This window comes from Diuraphis noxia, unplaced genomic scaffold (assembly GCF_037042655.1).
Source record: "Diuraphis noxia isolate RWA-SAM2 unplaced genomic scaffold, SU_Dnox_SAM2 contig0004, whole genome shotgun sequence".
Lineage (NCBI taxonomy): Eukaryota > Metazoa > Arthropoda > Insecta > Hemiptera > Aphididae > Diuraphis > Diuraphis noxia.
The window spans coordinates 24,397,407-24,411,794 of record NW_028301714.1 but is presented as its reverse complement, the minus strand read 5'-3'; the positions used below and the strand labels follow the sequence as shown (position 1 = coordinate 24,411,794).

General features: G+C 31.2%; 1 protein-coding gene across 1 annotated transcript; it reads right to left on the bottom strand.

Moving 5' to 3' along the window:
• Positions 1 to 463: 463 nt before the first annotated feature.
• LOC107162806 (nuclear receptor subfamily 2 group E member 1-like) lies at positions 464 to 8,273 on the bottom strand. Its single transcript, XM_015509849.2, has 7 exons — positions 8,003 to 8,273; positions 3,050 to 3,150; positions 2,689 to 2,824; positions 2,396 to 2,604; positions 2,160 to 2,294; positions 1,829 to 2,060; positions 464 to 1,337 (listed from the first exon to the last, which is right to left on the bottom strand). The coding sequence occupies exons 1-7, from the start codon at positions 8,052 to 8,054 to the stop codon at positions 1,009 to 1,011; spliced, it is 1,194 nt and encodes a 397-aa protein (XP_015365335.1). The 5' UTR covers positions 8,055 to 8,273; the 3' UTR covers positions 464 to 1,008.
• Positions 8,274 to 14,388: the final 6,115 nt, after the last annotated feature.

Below are 14,388 nucleotides of genomic sequence, written 5' to 3'. Positions count from 1 at the left end.
TCTTCGTCGACTATCAATTTGTTGTCCGACGATCGATTGCCAACGAGACGGACAGCAATCCCTCCTGCAGGTACCGTTGCAATGTTGAAGTCGTCGATAAGATTGTATAATATTTATATGTTTATAAAAGGAATTAAGTTGTTTATTGCAGTTATTATGAGTATGTAAAAATCCCTTTATCATAAATAAAACGAGTGCGTACCTAAATAATATGTATTATTTTTTTATTTTATTTTTATAAACATCGATTCAACTTGTTTTCCTGTGTGACCTCGGGACGTTCCTGTTTTAAACAATACTTGACATCCCGTGGAGACATCGCGATTGTTAATCACCCGCATTCTGTTTTTCGAGTGTAGAGGCACTCAAAAAAACAATAACAAAAAAAAAAAAAATGTATTTTAACTAGACTGCCGCCGTTCCCACACATCCGGAATTTTTTTCTTTCCATCAAAACCAACCATTCTCAAAATTATAAATTTTATTCAAGAAAAATAATTCAATCACAGTTTACAATAATATTATGCATATGCATTAAATAAAGCTTAACAAATTAAAATAATAATGATAATAGTAGTAGTATTTTACGATGTTCCTCGTAAAATGTGCTCAAAACAATAATTATATATTATTTTATTCTAATTATAATATAATGCAAACTTAATAATAAGTATAATTTGTTTAATTTGTCCAACCCTGGAGCGTCGATGAGTAAGTATTATAATGGTGTGATAATAATAATGATATATAATATAGAAACAATCAATGATGATTTGCATTTTAAAATTATGGAAAATATATTATAATTAATATATAATATTTATGTACAATATCACTATATATGGATCGTATATAACATGATATAATTTATTATTACAGCCCTAACAATAATATTATTACGTACCCATATATATATTTATATACATTGGCGTAAAACTTACGACGTATAATAGGTAAATATTACACTACGTCAGAGATTTTTATATTACATGTTAAACGTATGGTCCGTCATTGTAAGCAATGGCATATCTTTGATTTGCTGATGATGGTCTGCAAGTGAGGCGCCGTTTGCAGATAGTTGGTGTATGTGCCACACACGAACGGTTCGATGGGCGTCTGTCCAATGGTGCGCCGGAAGAAAAGCTCGACAACCGTGGTTTTTGGCACTGACCGGATACCGGGTAATATCTCGATCAGCTCGTCGTATCGCGCGTCTGGTCGGGCCATGTGCACGTGGTGCACGTGCCGTCTGAGTGCCTCTTTGCTCTTTACGGACAGCCCGTCCAAAATGGTTTCCGTGTCTTCGGAACTGCTGCAGCCGCGGCCCTTGATCGACTCTGTGCAACAAACAATATTTTTAATTTTATTTTATGACACGTGATTTCTATTTTATAGTCTACTTTATTGTTTAAGGTCATGCCTACCTATATAGTATTATATAATTATTATATAGCCATCGAGTTATCATAAATATTTTATATTTACCAATTTTTAACGGAGGAGGTATGGGAAAGATGTTGATCATAAAAAACAAAATTTATAGTATAATATGCGATTCATTGAAAGATTGATACAAGTACTCCTCGAAGATACCACCTGTTTGCATCTATTATTTCTACAGAATACGCGCATAAATCGAATGTCAACCCACTCACGACGTTCAAACTTTTACGAAGTAATCCAGTTACGTAGTTCGGTGGTGAGATTGGGAGGGTAATGATTATTGAACACTACTGAATATATTATAAGCGGTCATTTTTATTTCTACTGTTTTCGAGACTCACTAGTTGCTTGTTATATAATACGTATAATATTATAAGAATCTCACCTGATTTAAGTAGTACGATTTCGTTCAACAAATACTGTTCGATCGGATCGATTTGCCGGTGTTTTACCGAGGCCAGCGTATCCTTGAACACAGCGATTTGTTCGTCGATTTCCAACGACGATCCAAAGTTTGATCGATGTTCTTCGTGCAGTAGAGAGATATCGGTGTCCGAAAAAAATTGGGCGGCCGTCAATATGAACAGTTCGTGCCAGCTCTCCCGGAGCAATTCAAACTGGATAATCAAATAAATAAAAACCCGTTTAAACATCGCACGAAAGATATATATTTAATTAAAAGTTTAATTGAAAACAATATCATATATATTATATACCTGGTCGACAAAAGGTAGAGTCATAAGCGCCGGAAAACTTTTGATCGTAGAAACTGTGACCAAAATCGAAGCGGCCGTCTCGTAGACCGCTTGCGTGAGTCTCATGGTGTTTAAAAACCTCGGCATCATTGACATCTAAAAAATTAACCACAAGCGCATAAGTATCATATGACTATTATATATCATATAGTATTAATAAATCTATAATGATTTCAACTCCAAAAGTAATGATTTACCTGTGGTCGGAAAGCCGATAAATATAAATGCGAATCAGGAATGTATCTGCCGGGTGGGGTCGAACAAGTGGTCGAACATTCGGGAGACCTCTTGGGTGTCAAGTCCAAAGGCGGTGAGTTACTCGCCGATCGATCTTTAGAGTAATTGCAGATCCCTTGAAGTTGTCGACGCACTGTTGACGTTCTAGGACCACGCTCGTGTTGAACAGCTTTAACGATTATGAAATAAAAATTAATAGCTATATCCTTCGACATCACAAAAAAATCATTTGTTATATCTATTATATACTTACCGTCTTTATTCATGCCCGAAAGCATACATTTTCGAAGTCTGCAAGCTCTACACTGATTCCGGTGCGTTTTGTCAACCGGACATGCGCCTTCCGATTTTGATTTGCAAATGTATTGTCTGTTACGCCGAATAGATCTCTAAAAAAGCAATGATAATAATCGAATTAATACAATATTATATAATTCTATTTTATTGCTGTGATATATTTTTTTGTACTATAAAAATATTGAATTTTTTCATTTTATTAAAATTCTCAAGATTACTGCTGTCAATTTCAACTTTTTTAAAGTCAAATCATTGATTATTTGATTATTGATTCGTGTGAATACGAGGTAGGTATATATGATTGTATAGATACTCACTTTGAAAAATCCCGCACATCCGTCACATGCGTATATGCCATAATGTTTGCCGGACGAAAAGTCCTTGCATACTTTACACGGTATATCGTAAAGGATCCGACCTGAAAACAAAATAAATAAAACTTCAAATTTTTCCGTGGGAATAACGGCGCATCATGGGAACTATCAATTATCGATGACGAATGATCATAATGATGATGACAACGACCGGCAAATTAATTATACATCACGAACAATAATAAATTCACTCGCCGCTCACGAGACAGATGGACCGTATAAAACAACATACACACACACACACCTATGCGATCCACCTGACGACTTCCGAAATGCTATTTTCACCCCCGTGAAATGCATAGTTGCAAGGGAAGGGGAGGGAGGCATGTTATAGGGGGAAGTCTGCTGTGCGGTCGTTTTGATCCGATGGTTCCGGCGTGCAGCTATTTGCATGTGCTCGCCCAGCTCGGGAAAGACGCTGCAGGAAACACACAACAGGTCCCCGGAAGTCCACGCGCTATATATATACGCCTCCTATACACACATATTATATTTATGTATACCTTCCTACGTGACTACCGCCACCACCTCCACCACTTCCTATATACCGCCCCATTCCCATATATCACGTGAAATTATCGCCGGAGCAAGTGCGTTATTGAAACACACCCTCTATACATAATACGTACAAATATAATAATAAAATAAAACGTGTGCATGTACCTCTGTATTAATACGCGCAACAAACAATGGGGCAAACGAGCGGTAATTAGTGCACCGCCACCGGTGTCATCTGTCCGCACTGCACCAGTGACGTGCTCTATTTACCGCACGTTTATAGGGACGAATAATTGCTGTCTATAGGAACGAATTTTTTTAAGGTCACGATAGATGTAGGTATATAAAACATAAAACAATATATTATTGTATCGTTATACGAATGCGCATCATCACGATAGCAATAATAATAATAATAATAATAACAGGTACCTAAATTATATACGTGTGAGAACTATACCCTGCAGTGCGTATATTCATGTTTGGCGCGGGGGAGCGATGACGATGACGTGCTTTATGGACACATGATGGTCGAACCGGAATAATTATATTTTAAGTATATGTATATACCTGTCCAACAATTATAAGTGCTGCGGCCATACATATATATGTATCATATCTGTCGGTAATGCTCCCGGGTTTTATTTTCCCAGATCATTTATATTAGTATGATTAATTACGACGTCAATCCACTCATTATATATTAACCCCTAGTTCAATAAAATCAATCGGTATGTTGTATTTTCACAGTGCACGTATGTCATGTGTTATATCATATACGATTGCTTAAAAACTCGCTAACGATATCATAGAAGTTCTCACGCACAAAACGAGCTTGCCGATTTTATTAAAAATGCATATTTATCGTAGTAATATTATAAACAGATAACATACTATAATGTTTGTATATGGAGGATAGGGAGTAAATAAATAATTATTATATTTATTGAACTAGCGTAAAAATGTATTTATTCGTTATCTTTTCTTACGCCCGTTTTGTATATCATTTGCACATTATTATAGTTCTTTATTAAGATACTTTAACATATAAAAAACAAAATCTTGGGATAATAATATCGTTTGAACAAAATATCTGGGTTGATTAAAATAGGTAGGTAATATAAAGAAATAACAATAAAATAAAGAAAATATTGTTATTATACATTAATATGAATTTTTAAATTCGTATACAAAACCTAATGGTAATTGTCAAATCGTCATACATATAATAATATGTATTATGCAAATTGCACATACCTGCAACTACTTATAATTTATAATGTATTCAAACATAACTTTTGATTCTACCACACTCATAACGGCACAAACAGCATTTAAGTTTGTTTGCCATTGTCTATATTATAGTAATACGATTGTATACGACCATACAGTATTACCTGAGTTCCAAACCCGTGCGCAGGATTTCATAATGGGGGGTGTTTTAAAAAAAAATTTATAAAACAGATACATCAATAATTAGCAAATAGTGAAAATAACACAGTATTATAATATTATAGTATTGTACCATATTATGTTATGCATTGTTACTAATAAGATTATAAAATATTACATATAGGTAATAGATTAAAAATGAATAACATGAATTTTTCGGTCATGGTGAGGGGGTTTGAACTCGAAACCCCCCCTCCCAACTCTTGCACTCAGGTCTGCTGAGTTCACATTATTGAAGATTAAACCTATAACTGCAAAATTTTTTAATTAACTCTAACTATTTTAATTGAATCAGAAGATTATTTTGACTAAAGTATAAAATCAACCATGAAACTCTGTTATAATTGAGTACCTACCTACAGATTTTGTATGACTTTAATAATAACATCATTTGAATATATTTTATGATGTTTATCACTTACATTTCTAGAAATATAAGAAATACAATTTAATTGTCACCTGTAGGTATTTATTTATTTGTACAAAAGTTTCATGTATTAAGTTATTATACATATATTATACAATTATATAATAATATATTTTCGTTTTAATACTGTACGTATTCAGTTAAAATACCAATATTAACTAAATAGTATAGGCAATTTGACTAATTTTGGTATTATATTTGTGTAATATATATATTGTATATAATATAATATAATAAGTACGTAAATTAATAACATCTAACATTTCAACCCTATTCAGTCCTTAACACTGTTCGGATAATCATATTAATTTTGTAAAATTAACTCTTGATCTACTAACTCTGCAGCCCAATACATTGAATCTTGGCTGAAAGCTAGGGACTTAGGGCCTATATAACACACACTCGGGTATTGGGTAAGGATAATACGGTATGGGTCATTGTTGCGTTTCCTAATGATTGTCTATTAATTTTGGAAATATAAAACATTCTTAATGAAAAAAAATAATACAATTACTAGCACAAATTTTCAATCGAGTGAATAATTTATGTTTAGTGAACGCCACAGAGCTCATATAATTGAAAATATCCCTCAACTTGCAGTGAAGTACCGTGCACTTTTATTTGGGGGAAATTGGACGGGAATAGATTTTCATCTCATAATGAGGGATAAGGGAAGTATACACTTCACTCAAATAGAGAAAAGACATCGTTCTATTAATCTGGCCACACACTATGGTTTTATTTATTTGTGAACAGTTATAACAGAGTTTGAATTTGATATAATACAATTCAAACAATCTACACAGAAAGTACAGAGATCGGTTCAAAAAACTGATACTGTACATCGATACGGATTAAAAACTGATAAGGTTGATCTTTATTCCAAGATCATATAATAAAAGTATAAGACATAAGTTAAACGCTGAGCAACAAAAAAGAAAATTTTAAACATGCGCGTACAAATAATATATTGGTTTGCCGATATTTACCGATAAATAAAACCGTGTAATGTGTGACCAACCTTTAAAATTATTATATAGGTAATACTGTAATAGTTATAGTTGTGTAAGTAAAGTATTAAAATCAAAAGCACTCTGATATCTGGATAATATTTTTCTAATCCCTTAAGCGCAGTGTTACAAAATTACGGATACTACCATTTATAGTTTTAGGAACTAGGAAGGTATAGATAAGACATATTTTTTGTTAGATATAGAGTTCCTATCTAAAATAGTAAAAGTTATATTTATATACAGGAAAATTAATCACTCAGATAGTCAGACCTCAGATGTCAAATTAATGAAGACATAAAGTACAAATTGTACAATACATATTTATATTTTTGTAGGTACTTCACTATTACAATTAACACATTGAACATTCAATATAATATATATTGGTCTCTAATAAAATTGTAAAAGCGTATTGAATACTATGCAGTTTTAGGTACGATACGATTTAATTATCTAACGACTTAAACCGTTGTTGTTCAAGGATCATACTAGTTCATTTTAAGATTACTCAGTTAATCAGATTTCTATCGATACGTTAAACAATTAAAATAAAAACCAATTGTAATTATCATTTCATATGATAAACGATTATAATTTATTAAATTACGATTTTGGTTATATTATATTCCGATATTCGTTTCGCATGACTTTGTGTATAATATGAACTAATATTACAATGCATGTTACAATATATCTTTGTTGAAATAGTTTATAACAATTATAACAAATCATGATAGATAAACCAAAAAAATGAACTAATTCACTACTGAATATCCATAAAAATGAATTAACTGACTCTATAGATACTTTAGAATTGATGTTCATTTTAACTTCGAGGAAAATTAGATCACTATTATTATTTTTAATCAAAAAATAATGTTATTTGTGGATTCATGGAATAAAGTATATAATATGTTATTGCAAAATAAACATTTACATTAGTTTGCATTAGTAAGTCCAACACAATATTTTAAATCATAACACATCATTGATGACTATAATGTATGACCAAAACATATTCATCAATAATTATGTTGTATATACCTATGTCATATAACCTACCTACTTGAATAACACGCGTAGATAGTTTGGCGTATGTTTTTAAACTGATAAATTCGATCATCATCATTCGTCAGTAACAAATAAACAAGACAATAGTACTACGCGGAAGTAATTTATCAAGACTTTTACTACCGATCTGTTTATACGCTATTTTTTGATTGATTTACTCTTGCAATCGTGCATATTGTTCTAATTAATTAACGGCATTATATTGAAATAATAATGTTTTGAACGATTAAACGTGTACATAATAATGCATTTAATTAAGCGTGACCAAAAACTAAACGGTAAAAATTACGAAAAAGACTTTAACGGTAGCTACCTATAGTTAGCATAAGATATTGATCGGTTTTGTTCGAAAATCAAATAATATTAATTATGATAATGATAATATTATTGTCATTAATTATAATATTTTTTTGTAGGTACTCGTATAAGACTTACTGTTTGTTGGTTTGGTAATGGTGTTGGACGAGTGTTCCGCTAAGTTTTGCATGGTGATCTTCGCGCGTGTTGAAGAACAAGGATGATATAAATGTTAAACCCGAGTAAAACAAGTAAAAAAAAAATAAAACCAAAAACCAAAAATTATAAATCAGACAAACAAAATGAAATGTTTTTATAATGTAAATCAACAAGAGCCCGACTAGCAGCCGACGACGGACGCACTGTATATGATCGTGACGATCGAGATCAAAATGTCAACTCCTCAATCCCGTCGTTGTCGGACACGTCCCTGTGACGGCGGCGACACGGACACCCCGCGGGTTTGGGCGTGTCGTTCGGGATCCGTAGCGGGGCCGCTATTGGTCGGAGCGTCGCCACAACCGGTGGTGTGGACCGCAATATATATAGCATGGACAGGGATCCACCGTCGGGGGTGGTTTCCAAAATGTTGTTCGTGCAGCGCCCGCTCTCTATTATTATTATTTTTTTTTTACAGAGACGGTGTATAAAGTAGTATACATGAACATATATACAGACATATAACTATACGTATATAGATGTATATAATATATATATATATATATATACGTATATACGTATATGAATGTATATAGACGAGATGTATGTATATTGTGAGCGTGATAAAAGTCATAATGCCGACGGAGAAAAAAAAGAAAGAAAATACGAGCGCGATGCACACACACACACCGCGGTCCGCCAGTGATGGACGTGTTCGTCGAACCGAAAGGGATCTCCGACGGAATAATGTACTATACGGGGTTGGGGACGGCGGCGGCAGATGATAAAAACACAATAAATGTTAGAGCGGCGATGTATACATTAGATAAACCCTGCCCGAGGATAACCAGAAGGCAATTAGTCCCGTGCAGTACATAATATATATAATATAGATCGCCGCCCTTTTCGTATATTATGTTGTCCGTTACAATATTATACGTATGTGTAGTGTATAATACATACTATATAATATATGGTGGCAAGGGATGGCGAAGACTCGAACGTTTGTATAGCTGATACCGATTTCACAGTTTAAATGCCATATTATGTACGTACGCATCAAATATAATATATATATATATTATATATGTATATTTTGCACTGTACGTAGGGTTACTGTGTATAGTATATAATAATAATATACCTACGACTATACAATATTATTATCCTCCTTCGGCGGGCACGCACGGTGATTTTTAAGCCAAAAAATAAACATGCGCGACAAGAGTTAAACTTGCCCCGAAGGCGTCCGCGCGAACGGAAACGATATTATAAATATTATAATACGTTCTACATTATACATACAACACGCACACACACACACATATATATTTATAATATGGGTGTATCGATATGTAGGCTGTAAGCATATCGTATATTATAATATATTGTATATTATTTCCAAAACGTATCGGCTGGTTTACAAGTATAATAATATATTGTAATGGACAGTTTGCGCGAATTATTTTGTATAAAGGGATGCTGCTATATAGACCATATTATACTATAATATTCCATCAACAACCGATCTCGTGGATGTGATGATATTTTTCGACATCAAATTTCCTAAAAATAATTATTTACTCGACAATATAGAAATTCTATACACTGCAGACTTTTCGCTGTATTGAATTGTACAATTCATACTTTCTACTCTATGGATCACGAATGGTTATCAGAACATATTTTAGTCGAGAGAATGTCAGCGCACTATTGGTTTTCTATATCTCTGCCCACGTGAATCATAGACAAATGTAATTACTAATTATATAGAACCTTTTTTTATATTTTTGAATAATCTTATAGTGAAATCACTCATTGCAAAATAAACGATAGAATAGAATATTTTTGAGAGTATAACATTTCGCTATTTTCATGGATTTTTCTGATTATTGCCTCAAAACAATTTAAACATTGTTTAAATGAACAAACATTTTTTTATTGTGGAAGTCGAATACTAATAAGTCAAAAATAATAACACCTTTGTAGTTGATGCTTAACCAATAAAGAAAAAAATATTATAATAATAAACTATAAAACTAATATGTCATACCCTAAAAAATATTATCCTCTAATTTTGATAAAAAATGAACACTAAAAAAAAGTAGGCGTTTTATCTATGTTATGCTTAGGTTTGAGAGAGAAAACCAATACTGTGCTGATATCTTCTTAACCATACTAAGGATTAAAGAGTAAAGACATCACTATCAAAATATCAAATAAGGCAGATTTACAAGTTGCTCACACACTAATATTAAATTACTATATTTAACTATTTGAGTCTAATTATTTTATTTTAATCATCTAATTACATAAAAAAATATTATACTGTACAAAACATGGTTTAACATTTTAATTTTATGTAGTGTATACTGTGGTGTAATCTTCGCTATTGCCTATTGGTAATAAAAAAACAAAATTTATATAATAAAATACAAACCCAAATGTAAATATTTATTGAAAAATAACCTGATGGTAATCAATTTAAAAATTGCAGCGTGCGTTTCGTCACGATGATGATTGCTATTATATTTATTAGTTACTATTAATAATCTATAATAATAATAATATTACAACAATGTCAGTAGACACGTAATATGATATAATTTAAAAATGAAATCAATCAAAATAATCGTTAAAATTGTATTTAAGTTTTTGAGTAAAAAATCTATGAATAAGGTAAGGTATAACTGTTGCTTTTATAATATAACTATATGTATAAGTATATATTTTTAAATACTTATAATAGATTGATGGATGGACTTAAGTATAATTATGCTTAATCTATAGGTAGTCAATCTATAGGTAATATAGTCAGATAGTACCAAAAAATACAGTACTTTGTACACAATCATTAAAAATAGAATTTTCAGTGGATAATATAGATTTATATTTATTTAACGAAGATATTTCATACGTATTTTATATAAAAAAAAAAAGATGGCTCCATTTAGTATTAATAGTATTAGAACTTCTTTTTTTGTTTAATATATGCGTATTATTGTTATGATAACATGTCTATCCAAACAATATTATGTTCATATATTAAGTTTTTTATATAGGTAATACACTGTTACATCAAAATAAATTTATTATCAAGTCAGAAATTAAACAATGTTAACTTTTAAGAGCACGGAAATGTCAACGTTTAACAATAATCTATTGGTACAACGTAATGGAATTTTTAAAATTTTACAATAAGTGAAAATGGCTTATACAGGAATTTAATTTCTTTATCAGACGACCGAGTACGTATATAGGCCAATATGACGATAATAAACTACTAATAGTGACATTAAAGCCAATGTCATTGCGAGACGAAACAATTGCTGTTTTCCTGTCACGACTCGCGGTTATTCCGTATTGTTGAAACCAGTAATAGGAGATGACTATGCAACTACAACGATATATTATAACTTGTTTATTTACTTGATTTTGAACAGAATATGCTCCGTCGATTTCATTTAAACACCAAAATAGACATCTAAGTTGAGGTCTTCCACAATCAATATTTTTGTTGTTTCAAAGGATTGAATTATCGCAGCAGACTGTTGGTAATGATAATAAAAACCATAATGAAACTTCCGAGACACGATGATGACAAACTTACGACCAACTTTTTATACCTTTAAACGATAAAAAATTCATTTGCGTTTTAAACTACACTAAGAACTTATATTAGGTAGGTAGTTATTGACTATTGTTATATCCTATACACGCTACAGCGTGTTAAGCCGTCAAAACGCATTGTGTTTCATTCATACTTTAAAAACACTGTAATATTCAATGGAAACATAATAGTCATAACTCATAACCTGCAACATTGCTTACGAATTCCATTGGTAAAGTAAAGTCTTAAATGTTATTATTATACGGTCGGGGCCGCCTTCGATTTCTCACAGCTCTCTATACGGATTAGTAACGATGTTATTCGATTTTTTCCTTTCATTCATTGTATCCATCGCCCAATTTTCCATTTGATTGACTTTGCTAAATTAATATTATATACGATATTTTTCAAAAGGATCTCTTATAAAAATCAATGCGATGGGTGTGTTTTTTATTTTTATTATTTTTTTGTTACAGAGACGTACTGCTGATCCGGCCCCAGTACTCGAATAACAGCGGAAGCCCCTATTTATGTGCAGACCGATCTTAGGTGAGTTAATCCATCGACGTATTGTAATCACAGTGCAGCGTGGTCGTTATCATAATCCATTAAAAAAATCAGAAAACATATTTTATTCAAGTTGCTCATTTAGCTATTATAGTAATTATTACATAACTATTAGCTATTACCATGCTTAAATAAGTTGAACGCCTTAATCGTTCACTTCAAATTTTTCTTCAAAAATAGTTACTATACTTATTATATAAATAAAAACATCAGCATTGCACACCACTTTCTAATAACTAGTTAGGTATCTTTTTATTTATACATTTTCAACTTATAATTATATTAACTGAACATTTGAATATTTTGTAGTCCAGTAAATCTTTAAAATGTATTGTAAATGCTTATACTACGATATACGTTTTTTATAGATGAGGAATATATAATGTATATCCTAATTAAGTTATTAATAAACACCAATATTTAAATATTTTGCAGATTTTAATGAAAAGTACTTTTTGTTTGTTTGTGTAAGGTTAAATATATTTCAAAATTTTCTTTTAGAAATGTAAAACTACAATTTGTGAATGAATCTACAATATAGCAGTCAGTTCCATTCAACTTTTATATTACCTAAAGTTAGATATTAATCATTACACTGCATTTTGTAAATATATTTGACGATATAAATTTCGAAAAAAAAATTATGAATGCGATACATGTAATATATTATACATACGTCTGGAAAATAATTGTATTTCCATTGTCGTTGTAATTATATTTCAAGACCAAATAAAAAAATAAATAATAAATGTCTTATAACTGTCATCCATTTAATATTTTTACGGGATGAGGATATGAGAACTATATACATATATTGGTAGTCAAGTCGCTGCAACGGTTGGCAACCGATTTCCACGGTGTCACTACGAGCCAGGAACGCCTCTTGTATATTCTGTATAGAGTGACGAAGATTGAATAATAATAAGAAAAAACCATCTTTAAAATATATAATATAATAATAAAACCGGATCTCAACGTCTTCTTGGCGGGTATTCCCATCGGGAAGACGTTAAAAAATCCTTTGATGAGATATCACTTTATATATCCATAAGTCCTTTATTTTACTATGAAGGGATGAATGAAGTCCGAGCGCCTCCTTCTTCCTGTAGTGTGTCGTTTCGTGTATGTGTACTTCGCAGGGCGTGACCAAATATCGTGTTACTGAAATCCAACTATATAATATCTTATGCGAGTTGCACAATTCCGACGCAATTCCAACGGTTTCCGACGTTATTTTGCCATTGAAACTGATTTTAAACACAACGACTGGAACTATATATATGTAAGTAACATATAATATTAAAGACTCATCGCTTACATACATTTTACAACCGATCATATTAAATAATATTAATATTAATGTCGTATTGTAGTCTTGTAGATTGCATCCGTAGGTATATACATTTTTAGAATCATGTTTTCGTATTGTATGTAGGTACCTATGCATGATATTGAATATTTGCGCATATGACCTAAAATCTAAAGTCATAATTCTTTACAAAAATAACCACTTCAAAAGCACGAATCCAATTTCACACATTTTTTAATAATCTATGTACCTATATAAGGTATCAGGTATAACATATTTTCTATACTTCTGCGCGTTTTGGACTATAGTGAATGACTAAAATATTATAATTGTACACAATACAGTGACCGTTACCAAACACCTTTATCGTCATATACTGAAATTGGAACATAAAATAATGTTCAAACAACTGTTAGAATTCGATATGAAATACAATACTTTTTTGTAAAATTCATAAATAAACAAACCGTTAATCAATAATTGAAAACATAAAAAAAAAATGAGTTACTTTTTCAGTACTTACCTAGGAATATGCTACAATAAATTGGTTATTATACGTCTTATTGTAATACATGACAAATGACTGTAAATATTATAGTACCTAATACCTATATACAATTATTATGTTGAAAATTCACTTTTTCCCGTTGTAAAAGAATATATTACAGAATTAGGTACCGTAACTTTAATTATATCTCAGTATCAATTCAACAAAAATATGTAGCTAAGGGTTGAAAAATTAAATAACGTCTTTTTACTGGCTAATCTATAAATCTATAACATATAACTGAAAACTTTTGCATAAGTTTGTAGCATAAGACATATTATGTTTTATAAGTGAGAATATTGATATTAAAATAGAGTTGAGTATTTCTCGCT

Excerpts from the sequence above, each read along its gene's own strand:
- LOC107162806 (XM_015509849.2), bottom strand. The coding sequence starts at position 8,054 with ATGCAAAACTTAGCGGAACACTCGTCCAACACCATTACCAAACCAACA. Across the intron at positions 3,151-8,002 it reads CATTACCAAACCAACAAACA|GTCGGATCCTTTACGATATA; the intron begins GTAAGTCTTATA and ends TTTTGTTTTCAG. Across the intron at positions 2,061-2,159 it reads CTCTACCTTTTGTCGACCAG|TTTGAATTGCTCCGGGAGAG; the intron begins GTATATAATATA and ends TTGATTATCCAG.